The 15,879-nt window shown below is 38.3% G+C and overlaps 1 protein-coding gene across 1 annotated transcript; it reads left to right on the plus strand.

Annotated features, from left to right (window-relative positions):
• Window positions 1-776: 776 nt before the first annotated feature.
• Window positions 777-11,520, plus strand: LOC143886517 (CO(2)-response secreted protease-like). Its single transcript, XM_077390520.1, has 9 exons — window positions 777-1,084; window positions 6,541-6,809; window positions 6,914-7,025; window positions 8,425-8,953; window positions 9,428-9,528; window positions 9,633-9,875; window positions 10,047-10,161; window positions 10,256-10,469; window positions 10,863-11,520. Exons 1-9 carry the CDS (start codon window positions 912-914, stop codon window positions 11,423-11,425), a joined length of 2,319 nt encoding a protein of 772 aa, XP_077246635.1. The 5' UTR covers window positions 777-911; the 3' UTR covers window positions 11,426-11,520.
• The last annotated feature ends 4,359 nt before the right edge of the window (window positions 11,521-15,879 follow it).

A 15,879-nucleotide genomic window follows, 5' to 3' on the forward strand; every position in this document is an offset into this window, starting at 1 on the left:
TTCTTTCTTGTCTGTACTCTTGTGCAGCGCAGGACTCAACCAGCCCCTCAGTCGTGGCTCGTTAGTTCGGACCACCCAGCCCTACCTGATGATAACTTACATAAGTTCCCCCCTTCTCTCTCTAGAATGATGATAATGTAAGAGTGGGATTAGAATCAAAGGATCTTAATATAACTCTCTCTCTCTCTCTCTCTCTATCTATCTATCTCTCCGTACAGATAAATGAATGATGATAACATAGATCCCTCTCTCTCTCTCCATATAGATAAATGAATGATGATAACATGCATGCCTCCCTTCCTCCCTCTCTCTCTCTCTCTCTCTAGAATGATGATAATATAAGTGGGATTGGCATCATAAGATATAGTTATCAATGCAATCGAATGTCAGATTCCACTATCTTCTCAAAGTGCACATTTATATGATTTTATAACACATGGGATCTCACATAGTATTCAATGAAAATATTATTTCATTCCCCTTTCAACCCCCAACCAGCCATATCACCACCCATTTGAAGAAAAAAAAAAGCCACGTTGAAATTTACCCACATCTCTCTACTTTTCATACAAACCAGAGAAACGACCAACTCATTTATCAAACCATTTGTCTCAACACTCATACACTTCTCATGTTATTCTGTTATGAGAGCCGTTCCTTTATTTATGGAGGGGTGGCAATATAAAATATAGGTGGAGGGAGATAATGGAAAATTTACCATATCTCTCTAGAATTGGTGATTAGTGAGGTTGATGATGGCGCACTTTGGGTGGGGCTCAGAAGGCCGAGGATGACCAGTCAACAAGCACCAACCTCACCCACTGAGCCCAAGTCTAGCCTTTATAAATTCTAGAAAGGGTCTCTAACTTTTGCAAGTTGAAAGGGTTGTTTTTTATCAACAGTTGAAGAAGATGAAGGGCTTTTTTACAATCTCTTTCCTTATTTTTTCTATCTTTCTTCTCCTTTTTCTTCTTCAAATTGAAGGAGGGAATGAAGGGGAAAGAAATGTTTATGTTGTGTATATGGGTGCAGCTTCTACTGGGAGGGAAGATCATGTTCAACTACTGGCTTCAGTGTTAGAAAGGTTGGAAAGCTATTTTTTTCGCTTTAATTACCCTTAACGTTTGGATTGCTGGAATCGAGAGTTGGTATCGGTATTTGATACCGATATAGACTATTCCTCACTTTTGGTTGCATTTGCCCAATGGAATGGGAAACGATTTTTGAATTTTAGCTCCATTCTTAGGTATTTCCTCTCAAAAAACCAAATTACTTCTCTCTCTCTCTCTCTCTCTCTCTCTCTCTCTCTCTCTCTCTCTCTCCTCGTCCTCTGTTTTTTGTGGAATCCTAGGGGTGGCCAACCGGTTCGGTTCTCGGTTCCTTTTTTTTCGGTTCTCGGTTCTCAGTTCCATAAACCGTAAGAACCGAACCGAACCGTAGTACACAGTAGGACTGAACCGGACCGGACCGAACATAATCGGTTCAGTCCGGTCCGGTTCTTCGGTTCTAATGGCTAATTATTAATTATTAATTATAATTTATAAAAACTTTTAATTAAAGTTATAATATAAGTTACTTTCTTATTATAAGAATAGTATTAACTATTACTTATTAATATTATAAGTAATTTATATTATTAAGTATATGTATAATAGAAATATAAAAATATTATATATATATATATATATATATATATATATATATATATATATATATATATTCAAAGTTCGGTTCTTCGGTTCCGGAACCGAACCGAGAACATTAGACCCGGAACCGAACCGAATAAGTTCGGTTCTTCATCAGTGGAACCGAACTGGACCAAAAATATTTTTAAACAGTTCGGTTCCGGTTCGGTTCTTCGGTTCTGGCCACCCCTGTGGAATCTCATAGATGGGTCTTACTCTCTCTCTCCTCCTTATTTCTGGTCAAAGCTCACTATAGCCTTATCATCGATGCAATGCAAGTCTCTTCTACTTAGGTGGTTTTTTTCGTAGATTGCAGACTTTCAATGGACACTTTTGTCTGTCTGACTTGTCTTGTCAATCTGCTTCGCTTGCTTTGTTGTTTGGCTTCTATTGATTCAGGAAAATGATATAAGCACACAAAAAAAGAACATGGTAGCGTTGATATCACTTACCTTCAATCATTATTTTATTCTCACTTGGTTACCTCTCCATTATTTTATGGAGGAATTGTATGCTTGGAATCTTTTCTCTCTTTAAATATAATTATCTTTGGCTAAAAAAAAACCCCTTCCGATGTCATATTAGTTTTAGGGAAAATTTTAAAAAAAATATGATTTTTATCTGAAAATCTCAAAAAACGATAAAGTTGGCTAATTTATCAAAAAAGGGGGAAACGCATCCATAGGAATGTTTTTGGACGAAAATGCCCTTGTGTTGGTTTTTCCTCCAAGAAAGTAAGCAACAGTTCTCAATACATTCCACCTAACATTTTTAACTTTTTATCTTCTTCTTACCTTCTTTTTCCCCACGCCCAAACAAAACTCTAATGTCTGTTTTAAAATTCCATTGCAGAGAGGTGAAACTCCCCTCTCCTAAAATCTAGCATTGGATCTCTTTATTTTTCTTTGGCTATCAAACCCATAAGCTTCTTTGGTAGGTCCATTGTGATACATTTGCATAGGTTTAACATGTTCCTTACAATGCTATGGTGTATTGTCATCATCTTGTTTATTTGTTAGGGATTTGTTATGATTTTGTTTGGCATTTGTTATTGTCATCATTCTCTTTACAATGCTATGGTGTATTGTCATAATCTCTCTATCTCTCTATTGCCCTCTATGTTTCTATGTAGAGTAAACCCGGATGAAACTCATGTCTATACAATTACAACTACTATTTAAATTTGTAGAAGCAATATTTTGTTCTTGGAACCACTATTGATATCTGGGAACCACTGTTGATATCTGGGAACCAGTATTTAAACACTCAGAAGCAACAATTATACATAGGAACCACTATTTACCACTATGTAGTGGTTCCGATGTATAAATAGTGGTTCCAAGGTATAAATAGTGGTTTCGGAGTAGAAATATTGCTTCACACAATCTAATTGGGTGTCACTGTTGCAATGAATGTATGAACAATGGGTTAAATAGTTTTCTAAACACTCAGATGATATGGTGGTTCATAGTTTAGATGGCCTAATACTTGTGAGAATGACTGTATTTATAGGGTTTTAAACACTCAGAAGCACTCATTATACCTAGGAACCACTAATTATACTTAGGAACCATTAATTATACGTAGGAACCACTATTTACCATTATGTAGTGGTTCCAAGTTATAAATAGTGATTCGAAGGTATAAATAGTGGTTCCAGAGTAGAAATATTGCTTCACACAATCTAATAGTGCTTCATTGGGTGTCAATGTTGCAATGAGTTTATGAACAATGGGTTAAATAGTTGTCTAAACACTCAGATCTTATGGTGGTTCATAGTTTAGATGGCCTAATACTTATTTAGAGAGTTTAAATTGTGATTACAAAAAGTTATGCACTCAAAAACACTATAAAAAATTGAGAATGAGTTTATTTATAGGGTTTTAAACTCTTAGAACCACTAAGTATACCTGGGAACCACTAATTATACCTAGGCAACCACTATTTACCAATATGTAGTGGTTCCAAGGTATAAATAGTGGTTCCAAGGTAGGGTTTTGTGGAGGGTGGGGAGTGGAAGGATTTAGGAGGGTTTTAGAAGGGTTTTAGGGTTTTAGATGTAATTGATCTTAGGGTTATGGTGGAGGGAGGGGAGTGGAGGGATTTAGGGTTTGGGGAGGAAACGCACAGTTGTAATGGGGGGGAGGTGTGGAAGTGGTCTTTATGGGGAGTGGTTCCCGCAAACGATGTTTGGTTTTAAAAAAAAAATCGCAAAAAACCGGTTGACCTTTCCATATGTTTTTAACCTGTTAGACGGGATGGTGGAAAGGTCGACCTGCAGGTTGACCCATAAATGCTTTTCCTACCTGTTTGGTCATATGGTGAAAAGGTCGACCTGCAGGTCAACTCATTAAGGCAAATTCACACATTTTTGTGAATAAGGTAAGAAGGTCAACCTTCAGGTTGACCCATTAAGGCAAATTCGCACATGTTTGTGAAGAAGGTAAAAAGATCGAATTAAGCCTTTGGTAAAACTCCATTGTATAGCCCCCTTTTAGAATGAATTTAGCCCATTTTTTTTCAAAATGGACTATACAGCCCATACCATAGGATGATCCAAACCGCCCAATTAATGAGCCACAACGTACATAGGTTGTGCCCCAAAAATCATTTTCATAGGATGATTATAACCATCCGATCTAAAAAGGGACTTAGATTATGGAAACTTCTATAGATTGGACGGTTGGGATCATCTATGGAAATAATTTTTGGGGCATAACCTATTTATGTCGTGGCCCATAAATTGGACGGTTTGGATCATCCTATGGTATGGCCTGTACAGTCCTTTTTGAAAAATATGAGGTGAATTTATCCATTTTGAAGTTTCCATAATCTAAGTCCCTCTTTAGATCGGATGGTTAGAATCATCCTATGGAAATGAATTTTGGGGCACAACCTATTTACGTTGCGGCCCATCAATTGGGCGGTTTGGATCATCCAATGGTATGGGCTGTATGGTCCATTTTGAAAAAAAATGGGCTAAATTCATCCTAGAAGGGGGCTGTACAATGGAGTTTTACCAAAGGCAATGAACTTTCAACACTTGGCATGGGAAAGAAGAAGCTAAAAAAGGTGAAGAATAGTGTTTGTGAAATGCATTGGGATCCGTTTCTTAAAAAGGTGGAGGGAAAAGCAACTCAAGGGCATTCTTGTCTTAAAACATGCCTTGTGATGTGTTTCACCCCTTTTTGAGAATTTAACCAACTCAACCCTTTTTTGAGATTTTCAATTAAAAATCCCATTTTCTGAGAATTTTCCCTACTTTTTATCATTAGTAAATATAGATGGTTTTACATTTTATTAGAAAAAATAAGTAATATTAATTGAAATAATTATTGAAAATATGATTCCATTTCGACGTCGGTACCAATGCTAGAATGGGAATCATAATTGATTCCCTAGAGAAATTCCAATGCTTACACAAACACTAGAATTGGAATCATAATCCATTTAGGCAAATCTTAACATTTGTTCTAGAAAGTGGGTCATAAGAGGCCACTTGGGCTTACTACTAAGCTCAGATGAGCATAAACTGTATGTGAGGCCATCCACACCATTCATCGGGTGTACCTCGACATACTCACAAATATTTGTCTAGGGAATTTTGAAGGAATGATGTATCATAGGGAAGTAATATATTCACCACCTTTCTTCCTTGGGACAGCCATCTCTGGTGCATTCACGAATCATGACTAGGGGTGGCAATGGTTCGGTTTGGGTTCGGTTCGACCCCAAAACCGTACCGAACCGAAATTTGAATCGGTTTGGTTTTACCAAACCAAAACTGAATTTTCGGTTCGGTTTCGGTTCGGTTCCGCCAATTTTGCCATCCCTTACTCATAATAATTGGAAATATTCGGTTTCAGTTCGGTTTGATCCCCAAACCGAACCAAACCGAAATTTGAATCGGTTTGGTTTAACCAATCCGAAACCGAATTTTCGGTTCGGTTCCGGTTCGGCCAATTTTGCCACCCCTAATCATGACTAGTCTATTACACTATAATGGGGTGGCCCAGGGAAGGAAAAGGGGCAAATATATCATTTCCCGAAAATAAAATATGAAGATATCTTAATGTTGGAATATCAGGAAATTTTTTGACTTTTCCCATTTTATCAAAAATTCAGAAAACAAATGGCTATTTTTTGAAAAATTTCAGAGAGATTTATGATGAGAAATTATATATTGAATGAGCGAACATGCTCGTATTCAGCGTATGACGGAAGTATCATCCTTGACATTTGATCCAACCGCAATATCTTAAAAAGTGTGCTGCTGTTGGATCAAATATCAAGGGTGGGATGATGAATACGAGCATATCCGCTCGTTCAGCATATAATTTCCCTTTAGATTAAGGCTTGAAACACAATTTTTCTACTAAAATTTTTTGTTTTTGTATCCTTAAGAAAATTACAATATTTTCATATTGTAATTTTTGGGCAAATAATTCATGATTTTGAAGGACATTTTGTACACAAATAAGCTGCATTTATTTATATGAATAAGGAATCGGTATCGGCATTCTATTTTGATTTAAAAAAGAACGGAAGAAATAAATCGAATGGAAAAAAAAAATAATTTATTTAAAAAGTTTCTTTCTGATCGGGGTGGAATCAGAATACCACTCTTGGAATGGGAAAGAGATACTTTATATCCCAATTTCAAAGAAGGTTAAGTGAAAATGATCTTATATGCAAATAAAGACTAATTTTCATTTGGTAATTGGGAAATAAATTGCAGAAGGGATTTACATACAAGAGTCCTTAAAAAAAAATTTAAAGTGAAATGACTATTTTACCCCCACTTGATTTGCTGTTTTTACAATAACGACTTGATTTGCTCTTTGAACTGAGCCAGGGAAGAAGAGCATGCAAAGAAGACTCTGATTCACAGCTACACTCATGGGTTCTCTGGATTCGCAGCGCAATTAACAGACAAAGAGGCGCTCACCATGTCACAGAAACCCGGAGTCGTGTCAGTGTTCGTAGACCCTGTCTTACAGCTCCACACGACCCGGTCATGGGACTTCCTACAGTATCAAACTGAGTTAGAGACCAACTCAGAACCAGGTTCCAATTCTGACTCACTGTCTCAAGTGGACACCATAATTGGACTTTTGGATACAGGTGAGCTTGAAGTGACTGAGACTCTACCCATGGGAATTGATGCTTGTTGATCTTGTTCTTGATTGATGATTTTGTTTCTTTCTTTCATGTGATGATGGATTCAGGCGTGTGGCCGGAATCTGAGAGCTTTAATGATCAGGGAATGGGTGATATTCCAGCTCGGTGGAAGGGTGTGTGCAAGGAAGGACAAGATTTTAATGCTTCCAACTGTAATAGGTGAGGAAAATATGAACCCGACTGATACTTCTTAGTTATTATTTTGGACAAACATCTAGTTTTACAAGGGTGACTGATATTTTACCTATGATTTGTGGACACAAACACCGAGTGTCGGGTCTCGACATGAGTATCGGGTCTTGACATGAAAACCGAGTGTTGGACACGGCAAACTCCAAAAATTTAGGAACAGGGACACGATTAAAATAGAAAGTATATATAATCATGATTTGTGGATACATATTTGTGTGTCGAGTTTCAACACAGACATGGGTTGTCGGACATGGCAACATCAAAAAATCTAGAAATGGTGATACGTACATACATATAAAACAATCAAAATTTGTAACAATATAAATATGGTATTCATTTAATAAACCAATAAATCTTAGAATTAATCAAATATAATCTAAAACAAACATGAGAGAATCAAATAACAGTGCATTCATCAATTTAATCGTGTCTTCTTCAATCTCCAATATACAATGAGAAAGGGAGATCAATATGATACAATGAATATAGTATTGGAATTAAAGTTTGTTAAGGGTTTAAGATTCAAGGGAGCGGATATAACAACAGATATTAGTTAAAGAAGAGTTTATAATAAAAGAAGAGTTAATAGTACATGAGGTAAACATAATATTAAATAATAATATAGAATCTTAAAGTTGACATACGGATATAACAACAAATATTAGTTAAAGAAGAGATAAAGAAGAGTTTATAATAAAAGAAGAGTTAATAGTAAAAGAGGTAAACATAATTTTAAATAATAAAATAGAATCTTACACTTGACATAGTACAAAAAATGTCCACATGCCAGCATTAAGTCTAACACTTCTAGTAGTACATTTAAAAGTGTCCAAAGGAGTGTCGACATGTCATGTTTGACATGACAGGACACGTGTCAGTAATGAATTCAAAGTGTCCGCTATATCATAAAATATTTACCCTAGAAGAATCATTTCTCTAGATAGTTGACTGATTTTTCATGTTTATTTTCTCATTACTTCAAACTTCAAGGTCAGATGAAATCATCACTCACTGAGCCAATCAAGTTGAGTACACACCTGTCCAATTCCCTAGTTTCTGTGGGTCGCACAAACAAGTTACACTGAGTCTTAATTACCCAACCAGCCAACTACTGTTTTTACAAACAGAAAGACTTATTAGTTATTACTGTATTGTGTACATTGCAATTAGATTAATCTAAATTGCTGATGAATTCAAAGAACACAGCGATGGCAAAATCAATTTTGCACCATATCTCAACCATGAATGATCATAATCAAAACTAGCAAGATTTAATAAGGATTCAAAAATAAAATAAGAATTCAACTATACCCACAAACAACCAACACTACTTCCTCATTAAATTCTGTCTATCTTCTCTTAACAGGAAGCTAATCGGCGCGAGATACTACAATTCTTCGATCAGTGCACCTATAGTGAAACCTCAAGATCAGACGGCTCGGGACTCCAATGGACACGGCACTCACACTGCCTCCACAGCCGCAGGCAGTTCTGTGCCCGATGCGTCTTACTATGGCCTTGCTGGAGGGACAGCCAAGGGAGGGTCTCCCACATCAAGGCTCGCAATCTACAGAGTTTGTACATTAGAGGGGTGCCGTGGTTCGGCAATTCTGGCCGCATTTGATGATGCAATGGCGGATGGTGTTGACGTGCTTTCACTGTCCCTTGGTGCTTCCGCATACAGGAGACTAGATTATAAGAGTGACCCAATTGCCATTGGAGCATTCCACGCTATTGAGAAAGGGATCATAGTGGTCTGCTCGGCAGGAAATGACGGGCCGGATACGGAAACGGTTGTGAATGCTGCTCCTTGGATTATGACAGTCGGCGCAACAACCATTGATCGAGACTTTGAATCTGATGTTGTATTGGGCGAGAACAATACGATGGTCAAGGTAATTTCAATTCTGTTTGTTTTCCATAGATATGGATATTTCAAGTTGTTTCAATTCAAAAGTGTTGAAGTATAAATAATTAAATAACACCAACTCTAAAGGATTAAGGTTTTGGGGTAATTGGAACAATATCCATGGATCATATCATGATACATGCGAAAATTCTGTTTGTTTTCCATAGATGTTGATATTTCAAGTTGTTTCAATTCAAAAGTGTTAAAGTAGAAATGATTAAATAAAACCAACTCTAGCAGTTTAAGCTTTTGGAGTAATTGGTTGTTTCACATGGTATCAGAGCCGCCCTTTGTGTGTGCGTGTGCGCGTTGGGGGGGGGGGGGGGGGGGGGGAGTAAAAAAAAAGACATGTTATAAGTTGGTTCAAGATAAAGTCTAGCTGTTTTTTATGACAGATCTTTGTAACCTTGGTTTTGATAGATCGGCATTTTCTCATTTGGGTTTTCTTTTTGAAGTACAGGGTGAAGCTATAAATTTTTCTAATCTGGGAAAATCCCCTGTTAATCCATTGATATACTCCGGATCAGCTAAATCTAATTCAAGTTCCGACGACGATTCCCGGTAACTGGTCATGTAATTTTTCCTCCACAGGGCTTTACTTTACATCCTCTTTGTCTGACATTTCTCATGGTGACATCCTCATTTGTTTCACTTGAATTGCATAGGAACTGCTTCCCTGATACATTGGATGGAGATAAGATCAAGGGGAAGATTGTTCTTTGCGAACATTCGGACACTACCTATTCACAGAGGGATAAGATGGAAGAAGTGACGAGTTTAGGAGGGATTGGGATGGTTTTGGTGGACGATTTAGAACAATTTGTTGCTTTTTCTTATGGTATTTTTCCCATGACTGTAATCTCTTCAGAGGGAGCCACCAAGATCCGTTCCTACATCAACTCCACCAGGTAAGAAACCAGTACCATTTTTAATGATGGGTCTCAAGCCTATTGGATTAATCTCAAACTAAACTGAAGAAAGGATTCATTTTAGATTAGTTGAATAAGCTGTCTCAGATTTACACAAATTTTAGCTATCCCAACTGATCTCATGCTTATGAACTATGAATGTGTCCAAAGAAATCCAGTTGCAACCGTTTTACCAACAATTTCGGTGACGAAATACAAGCCTGCACCGGCGGTGGCCTATTTCTCATCCAGAGGTCCTTCCTTTCAGACAAGAAACATTCTCAAGGCAAATTTCTAATTACTTGTTTGGATTGTAAATACTCCATGTCTATGCAACTTAACATGATGGTTAAAAATGGTTTCAAATTCAAATTTCTCAGCCAGATATTGCTGCACCTGGTGTTAACATTCTAGCAGCATTCATACCAAGAAATGACTCATCAGCAGTCCCTCCAGGCCAAAAGCCCTCTCAGTTCAATTTACTTTCTGGAACTTCGATGGCGTGTCCCCATGTTTCGGGCATTGCTGCCTCTGTCAAATCTACGAACCCTACATTTAGCCCTTCCGCTATCAGATCAGCGATTATGACAACAGGTCAGCATCCATTTGAATGGAAAAATATGTATCAAACAACCAATTGGGTGTCAAGTTTTTCAACAAATTACTCTATAAGTTGGCACGTTTGGCTGCCAGGAATGTTTTTTCATGATAAATCGGGCATCTTCAAGTGGAGATGAGGGTGAAGAGAAGTTGCTAAACTTCCTGATTTTTAGCGACTTCTCTTCACCCTCATCTCCACTTAGAGACGCCCGATTTATTATGAAAAAAAAAATCCTGGAAGCCAAACGTTCCCTTAGTGTGTTAGAAACTCAGAATAAAATTAATCATAGTAACACAACTTTGTTACTAAGATTAGTAAATAAATTCTTGCATTACTCAAAATGACTTGGGATTCTTTTAAGTGCTTGTAACCCCATGATCAAACAGCAATTCAAACAAACAATGAACGGGGCCCGCTCACAGAAGATTCAGGCTCCACTGCCACACCCTATGATTATGGAGCAGGGGAAGTAAGCCCGACAGGAGCATTGCAACCAGGTCTAGTCTATGAAACAGAAACAGACGACTACTTACTCTTTCTCTGCAATTATGGCTACACAGTGGAGACTATCAAACTAATCTCATCTGTTCCAAATGCGTTTGATTGTCCCAAGGAATCTAGTACGGATTTGATCTCGGATCTCAATTACCCATCGATTTCCATCTCCAAATTCGATGGAAAGAACAGCAAGGGAGTGAATAGAACAGTTACCAATGTTGGTGCAGAAGATGAAACCACATACATTGCAACGGTAAAATCTCCGCCGGAGTTGGATGTGAAGGTGATACCTGACCAGCTCCAATTCACGAAGAACAGTAAAAAATTGAGCTATCAAGTGATCTTTTCATTGGCTTCATCCTCTTCTGTGAAGGCTGATCTTTTTGGGTCCATCACCTGGGCTAATGGAAAGCATAGAGTTAGGACTCCATTTGTTGTTAGCAGTGACTGATCACAGATTTCACTCTCTAGTATTGTGACGCTCTTCTTCTACTTAAGTACATACACTAATAACTAATAAGACATTAAGGGAGCATTTGGTGAGAATTTCAGGCTATAGATTACAGTAGGAATAGTCCTTCGATTGGTTTTTCTTAGTTGATTAGCATGTTGCACAAATTGTTTATGCCACTTCTCTTATTATGCACTCCACTTCATGTGATATGTGTCAACTGGTTTATTCACAAAACAAGATTTCTTCGAGGTAAGTCAAGCAAATACATGGCGTAGCCGGAAGAGAGAAGAACGAGTTGAGGTTGATCAATGACAACAATGATCGGAATAAACCTTTGAATCCACGAAGAGCTAGTCTTTGAATCCACGAAGAATAAGATAAACAACTTTCTTTACCAAGAAAGAAGAAAATTTCTTTATTTCATAAAACAAACATGAACTTTGCAACAACCCTTGCACATAGGTTTTATAAAAATACTAACTTCTTCTCCAAGTAAATCTTTACTTTCTAAAATTATTTGAAGCCAATTCCTAAATTAGACTTAATTTCTATTCCTAAATGACAAAATTTCTAAATCTACATAGACTCAAATTATAAGAAAAGGCAACAAGCCATATTTGTCTAAAACTACCTAATAGCTAGAAGGAAACAAATAATTAAATAAAGAAACTCTATTTATACCCATTGCATGTACTTATTGGATTCTTGGGACACTTTCTAATTTTTAACTTATAGCCAAAAGTTGTCGCCACGTCATTCCCCTCCACTTGAAGAGAACTCGACCTTGAGTTCATTGGTGATGTCGTTACAGAATCTCCAACTTCAAAGACCTTTCATTTTTCATTAATGATATTACTCTGCCATTTCAAAAAAAAAGAAAAGAAAAAAAAGAATCTCCAACTTCAAAGACCGTACTAATTTGACGCTTGGCCCTTTCGGCATTGTACTTAGATTTGGACTCATCGAGCTTCTTTTTCTTCTTTTTGACACCTTTGTAGATTCGCTTCTTCTTCTCTTTCTCCTTCTTTGATTTGACAAGAGATTCTTTTACTGCCTAAACTAATTACCGCCACTTGAAAGGGTTTGCCGCTCCACATAACTTGATGCATCGTTAAGTATTGCTCGGAAGCACAAATGGTAGGAATGGGGCCTTCTTTCACTGCTTCTAATCATTGTCTTCAAGCTCGTCACCAGTGGCTAGGGGACACTGATCGGATTTGTGACCCAATTGGTTGCACTTGTAGCACATGATCTGTTGCTCGAATGGTGACTCATGCGGATCATACCGTGGAACTTGTGTTGTTGCCAAAGTAGAAGGAAGATCTTCACATCCTCTTCCTTGTGTTGGAAATGCCTGTGGTGGCTTTTTTGTTCCAACAGGAAGATCCCAAGTCACCTTCTCTTTCACAGTCTATGGTGTCTCTACCACGGTTCGACCCATGCAAAAAGTCATCTGATCATAATCATAATCAAGGGGTAGAAACCTCTCACGAAGGACTTGATGCATCAGTGCCCATGTCCGGATTGGTCGCTTTTCCATCCTTGTACGAGAAAGTTGAAGTTGTTGCCACCATGCTGAAGCACCACCCTTAAGCTTGATGGCCACGAGTTTTGTCTTTTTCTCCTCGGGAACGTCCTTGTAGTCGAAAAATCTCTCGACCGCCACGAGCCAATCAAGAAATTCTTCGATATAGAGTTGGCTATTAAAATTGGGCAAATCCACCTTAATACAATAATCGCGGTCACGAATCGCAGATTTCGAAGCGCGGTCACGAATATACCTCGGATGGATGATGTCTTCAAATTCCTCCTCGCTAGAGTAATAATCATTAGGAAAATATGTAACTCTAGGGCCTGAGCGTGGAGCTCGACGTAGAGCTTGAGCGTGCTGTCGCCGATCACCGTCGTCGATTTGGGGGTTGCTCGTGCTCAATAGGATTTAACCGTGCCAACTGCTTCGTTATTTGATTAATAGTAGCCTGAAGAGTGTTAAAAATATCCACCGTCACGGTTTCTTGATTTTTCCGTTCTCCATGGGAAGCCATGTATAGAACGTAGCAGGTAGCAGGACTCTGATACCACCTGGCGTAGCCGGAAGCGTGACAAACGAGTCACAACACCGATCGGAATAAACCTTCGAATCCACGAAGGGTGCTCGTTGAATCCACGAAGATCTATTCTTCGAATCCATGAAGAATGAGATATACAACTTTCTTTACCAAGAAAGAAGAAAATTTCTTTATTTCATAAAACAAACATGAACTGTGCAACAACCCTTGCACATAGGTTTTTATAAAAACACTTACTTCTTCAAGTAAATCCTTACTTTCTAAAATTATTTGAAGCCAGTTCCTAAATTAGACTTAACTTCTATTCCTAAATGACTAAATTTCTAAATCTACATAGACTCAAATTATAAGAAAAGGCAACAAGCCATATTTGTCTAAAACTACCTAATTGCTAGAAGGAAACAAATAAATTAAATAAAGAAACTCTATTTATACCCACTGCATGTATTTATTGGATTCTTGGGACACTTTCTAATTTTTAACTTTATAGCCAAAAGTAGCGGCCACGCCAATACAGGTTGGGATGACTAATTCTCCAAGGACACTTATTGATAGACACGTCCTTACTCCTAACAAATAGAAGCTAACAACCTGGGAGGACTGATTCCAAAGGACTCTACATGGATAAGCCACACACATCATTCCCCTCTCCATCAAACAACCTTGCCCTCAAGGTTGCAATTGGGAAACTCTTCCTTAAGCTTGTGAAATCTTTCCAAAGTCATGTCTTCACGATCAGCTCCCTTCCATTGCACTAACAGCTCTGATCATGCCTTGTTGCCTCTTCCAACAATCCATTGATCTATGATTGTTGTAGGTTCCGGCTGAACGCATACTTCCTGAGTGGTGGAAGGTGTGATTGAAGGAGAATATGCTGGCCCAACTTCTTTTTAAGGCAAGAGAGCCAAGAGACATGGAACATGGGATGCATTTCAGCCTCTTTCGGGAGTTCTTATTTATAAGCAACATTTCCTATTTTCTATAGCATCTCGTAGGGGTCCATAATACCTTGGGGAAACTTTGAGAACCCATCACAATGCAGCTGAATGCTGGCGATATGGCTAGACTCGCAGGTAAATGCAGTCTCTTGGAGTAAACTCTCTCTCTCTGTGTGTGTGTGTGTGTGTGTGTGTGTGTGTGTGTGTGTGTGTGTGTGTGTGTGTGTTCGATGCTAACTGCCAACATCATCATTCTATCTGGGCCGCCTACAAAGTTTCTCTTGAGAGCTTTGCAATCTGTTCTCTACACCTCAAGAATTCCTCCACAAATAGCACCTTAGTAGTTCTTTTAACGTAAGTAGGCAACCGTGGTGGCGGTGAGCCATAAATGGCTTTATACGGGGTCATGTCGGTAGAGGAATGTGAATTGGTGTTGTAACACTTCTCAGCCAAAGGAACCCTCTTTGCCCAGTCACGAGGTAGTCTTTCTCCTACAAAACATCAAAGTTCATTTTTCAGGCATCGATTAACTACTTTTGTCTGGCCGTCGAACTGTAGATGGTAGGCTGAACTACGGTTCAATTGTACCGCTTAAAACTTAAAGAGTTCTGTCTAGAAGTTGCACATAAAGATGGGGTCTCGATCACTTACAATTAAGTGGGCATTCCATGCAATTTAATGAGTGCTAGGCGGAGTATGGTAACGAAACATCAAATGGTTGAAGCAAGAGCACTATTATTTGGACTGAAATGGTTCCAATCACACAATCTCGGTCCTTTGATTGCAGAAGGGGACTCCTCAAATGTCATTGCTTGGGCCGCTAGCAATTGTGCGGGGCCTTGGCGTCTCTCTCATATTTTGGATGAGATTACAGACTTAATCCACTAGCTAAAGCCGCAATTGGCGCATTGTAGCGCATTGTAGGAGATCGGCTAATGCAAAAGCGGATGAACTGGCGAAAGAGGGGGCGACCAGTAACGTAATGTTAATTGTTTTTAACAAGGTTGTAAACATACCCACCACTGATTAAAGGTAGTATGGATTTTATTTTGGTCCATTGGGGACATCTTGTTCCCAGCATCTTATGTTGTATTTGAACTGATTCATTAATAAAATTGTTAACTTTCAAAAAAAAAAAAAGGCGGAGTACGGTGAGCTAAGCAGATAAAATGAGCATATTTGGAGAGCTACCCAATACTACCAAGAGCACATTATTACCTTGAGAGGTTGGCAACCCTTCAATAAAGTCCATTGATAATTCTAACCAGATTCATGAAGATATTGGTAGTGGCTGCAGAAGTCTGGCAACAACCACATTTTCCGTTTTATTTCCTTGGCAAACATTACATTCCTGGATGAAGACTCTCAAAAAACACCTCATTCTGTACCACTTGAAGTCGTTTTGAACTCAATTCTCATGCGAATATTTAAGAATCTTATATCA

This window comes from Tasmannia lanceolata, unplaced genomic scaffold (genome assembly GCF_043159265.1).
Source record: "Tasmannia lanceolata isolate RefF3 unplaced genomic scaffold, GAP_Taslan_0.1 ptg000011l, whole genome shotgun sequence".
Classification (NCBI taxonomy): Eukaryota; Viridiplantae; Streptophyta; class Magnoliopsida; order Canellales; family Winteraceae; genus Tasmannia; species Tasmannia lanceolata.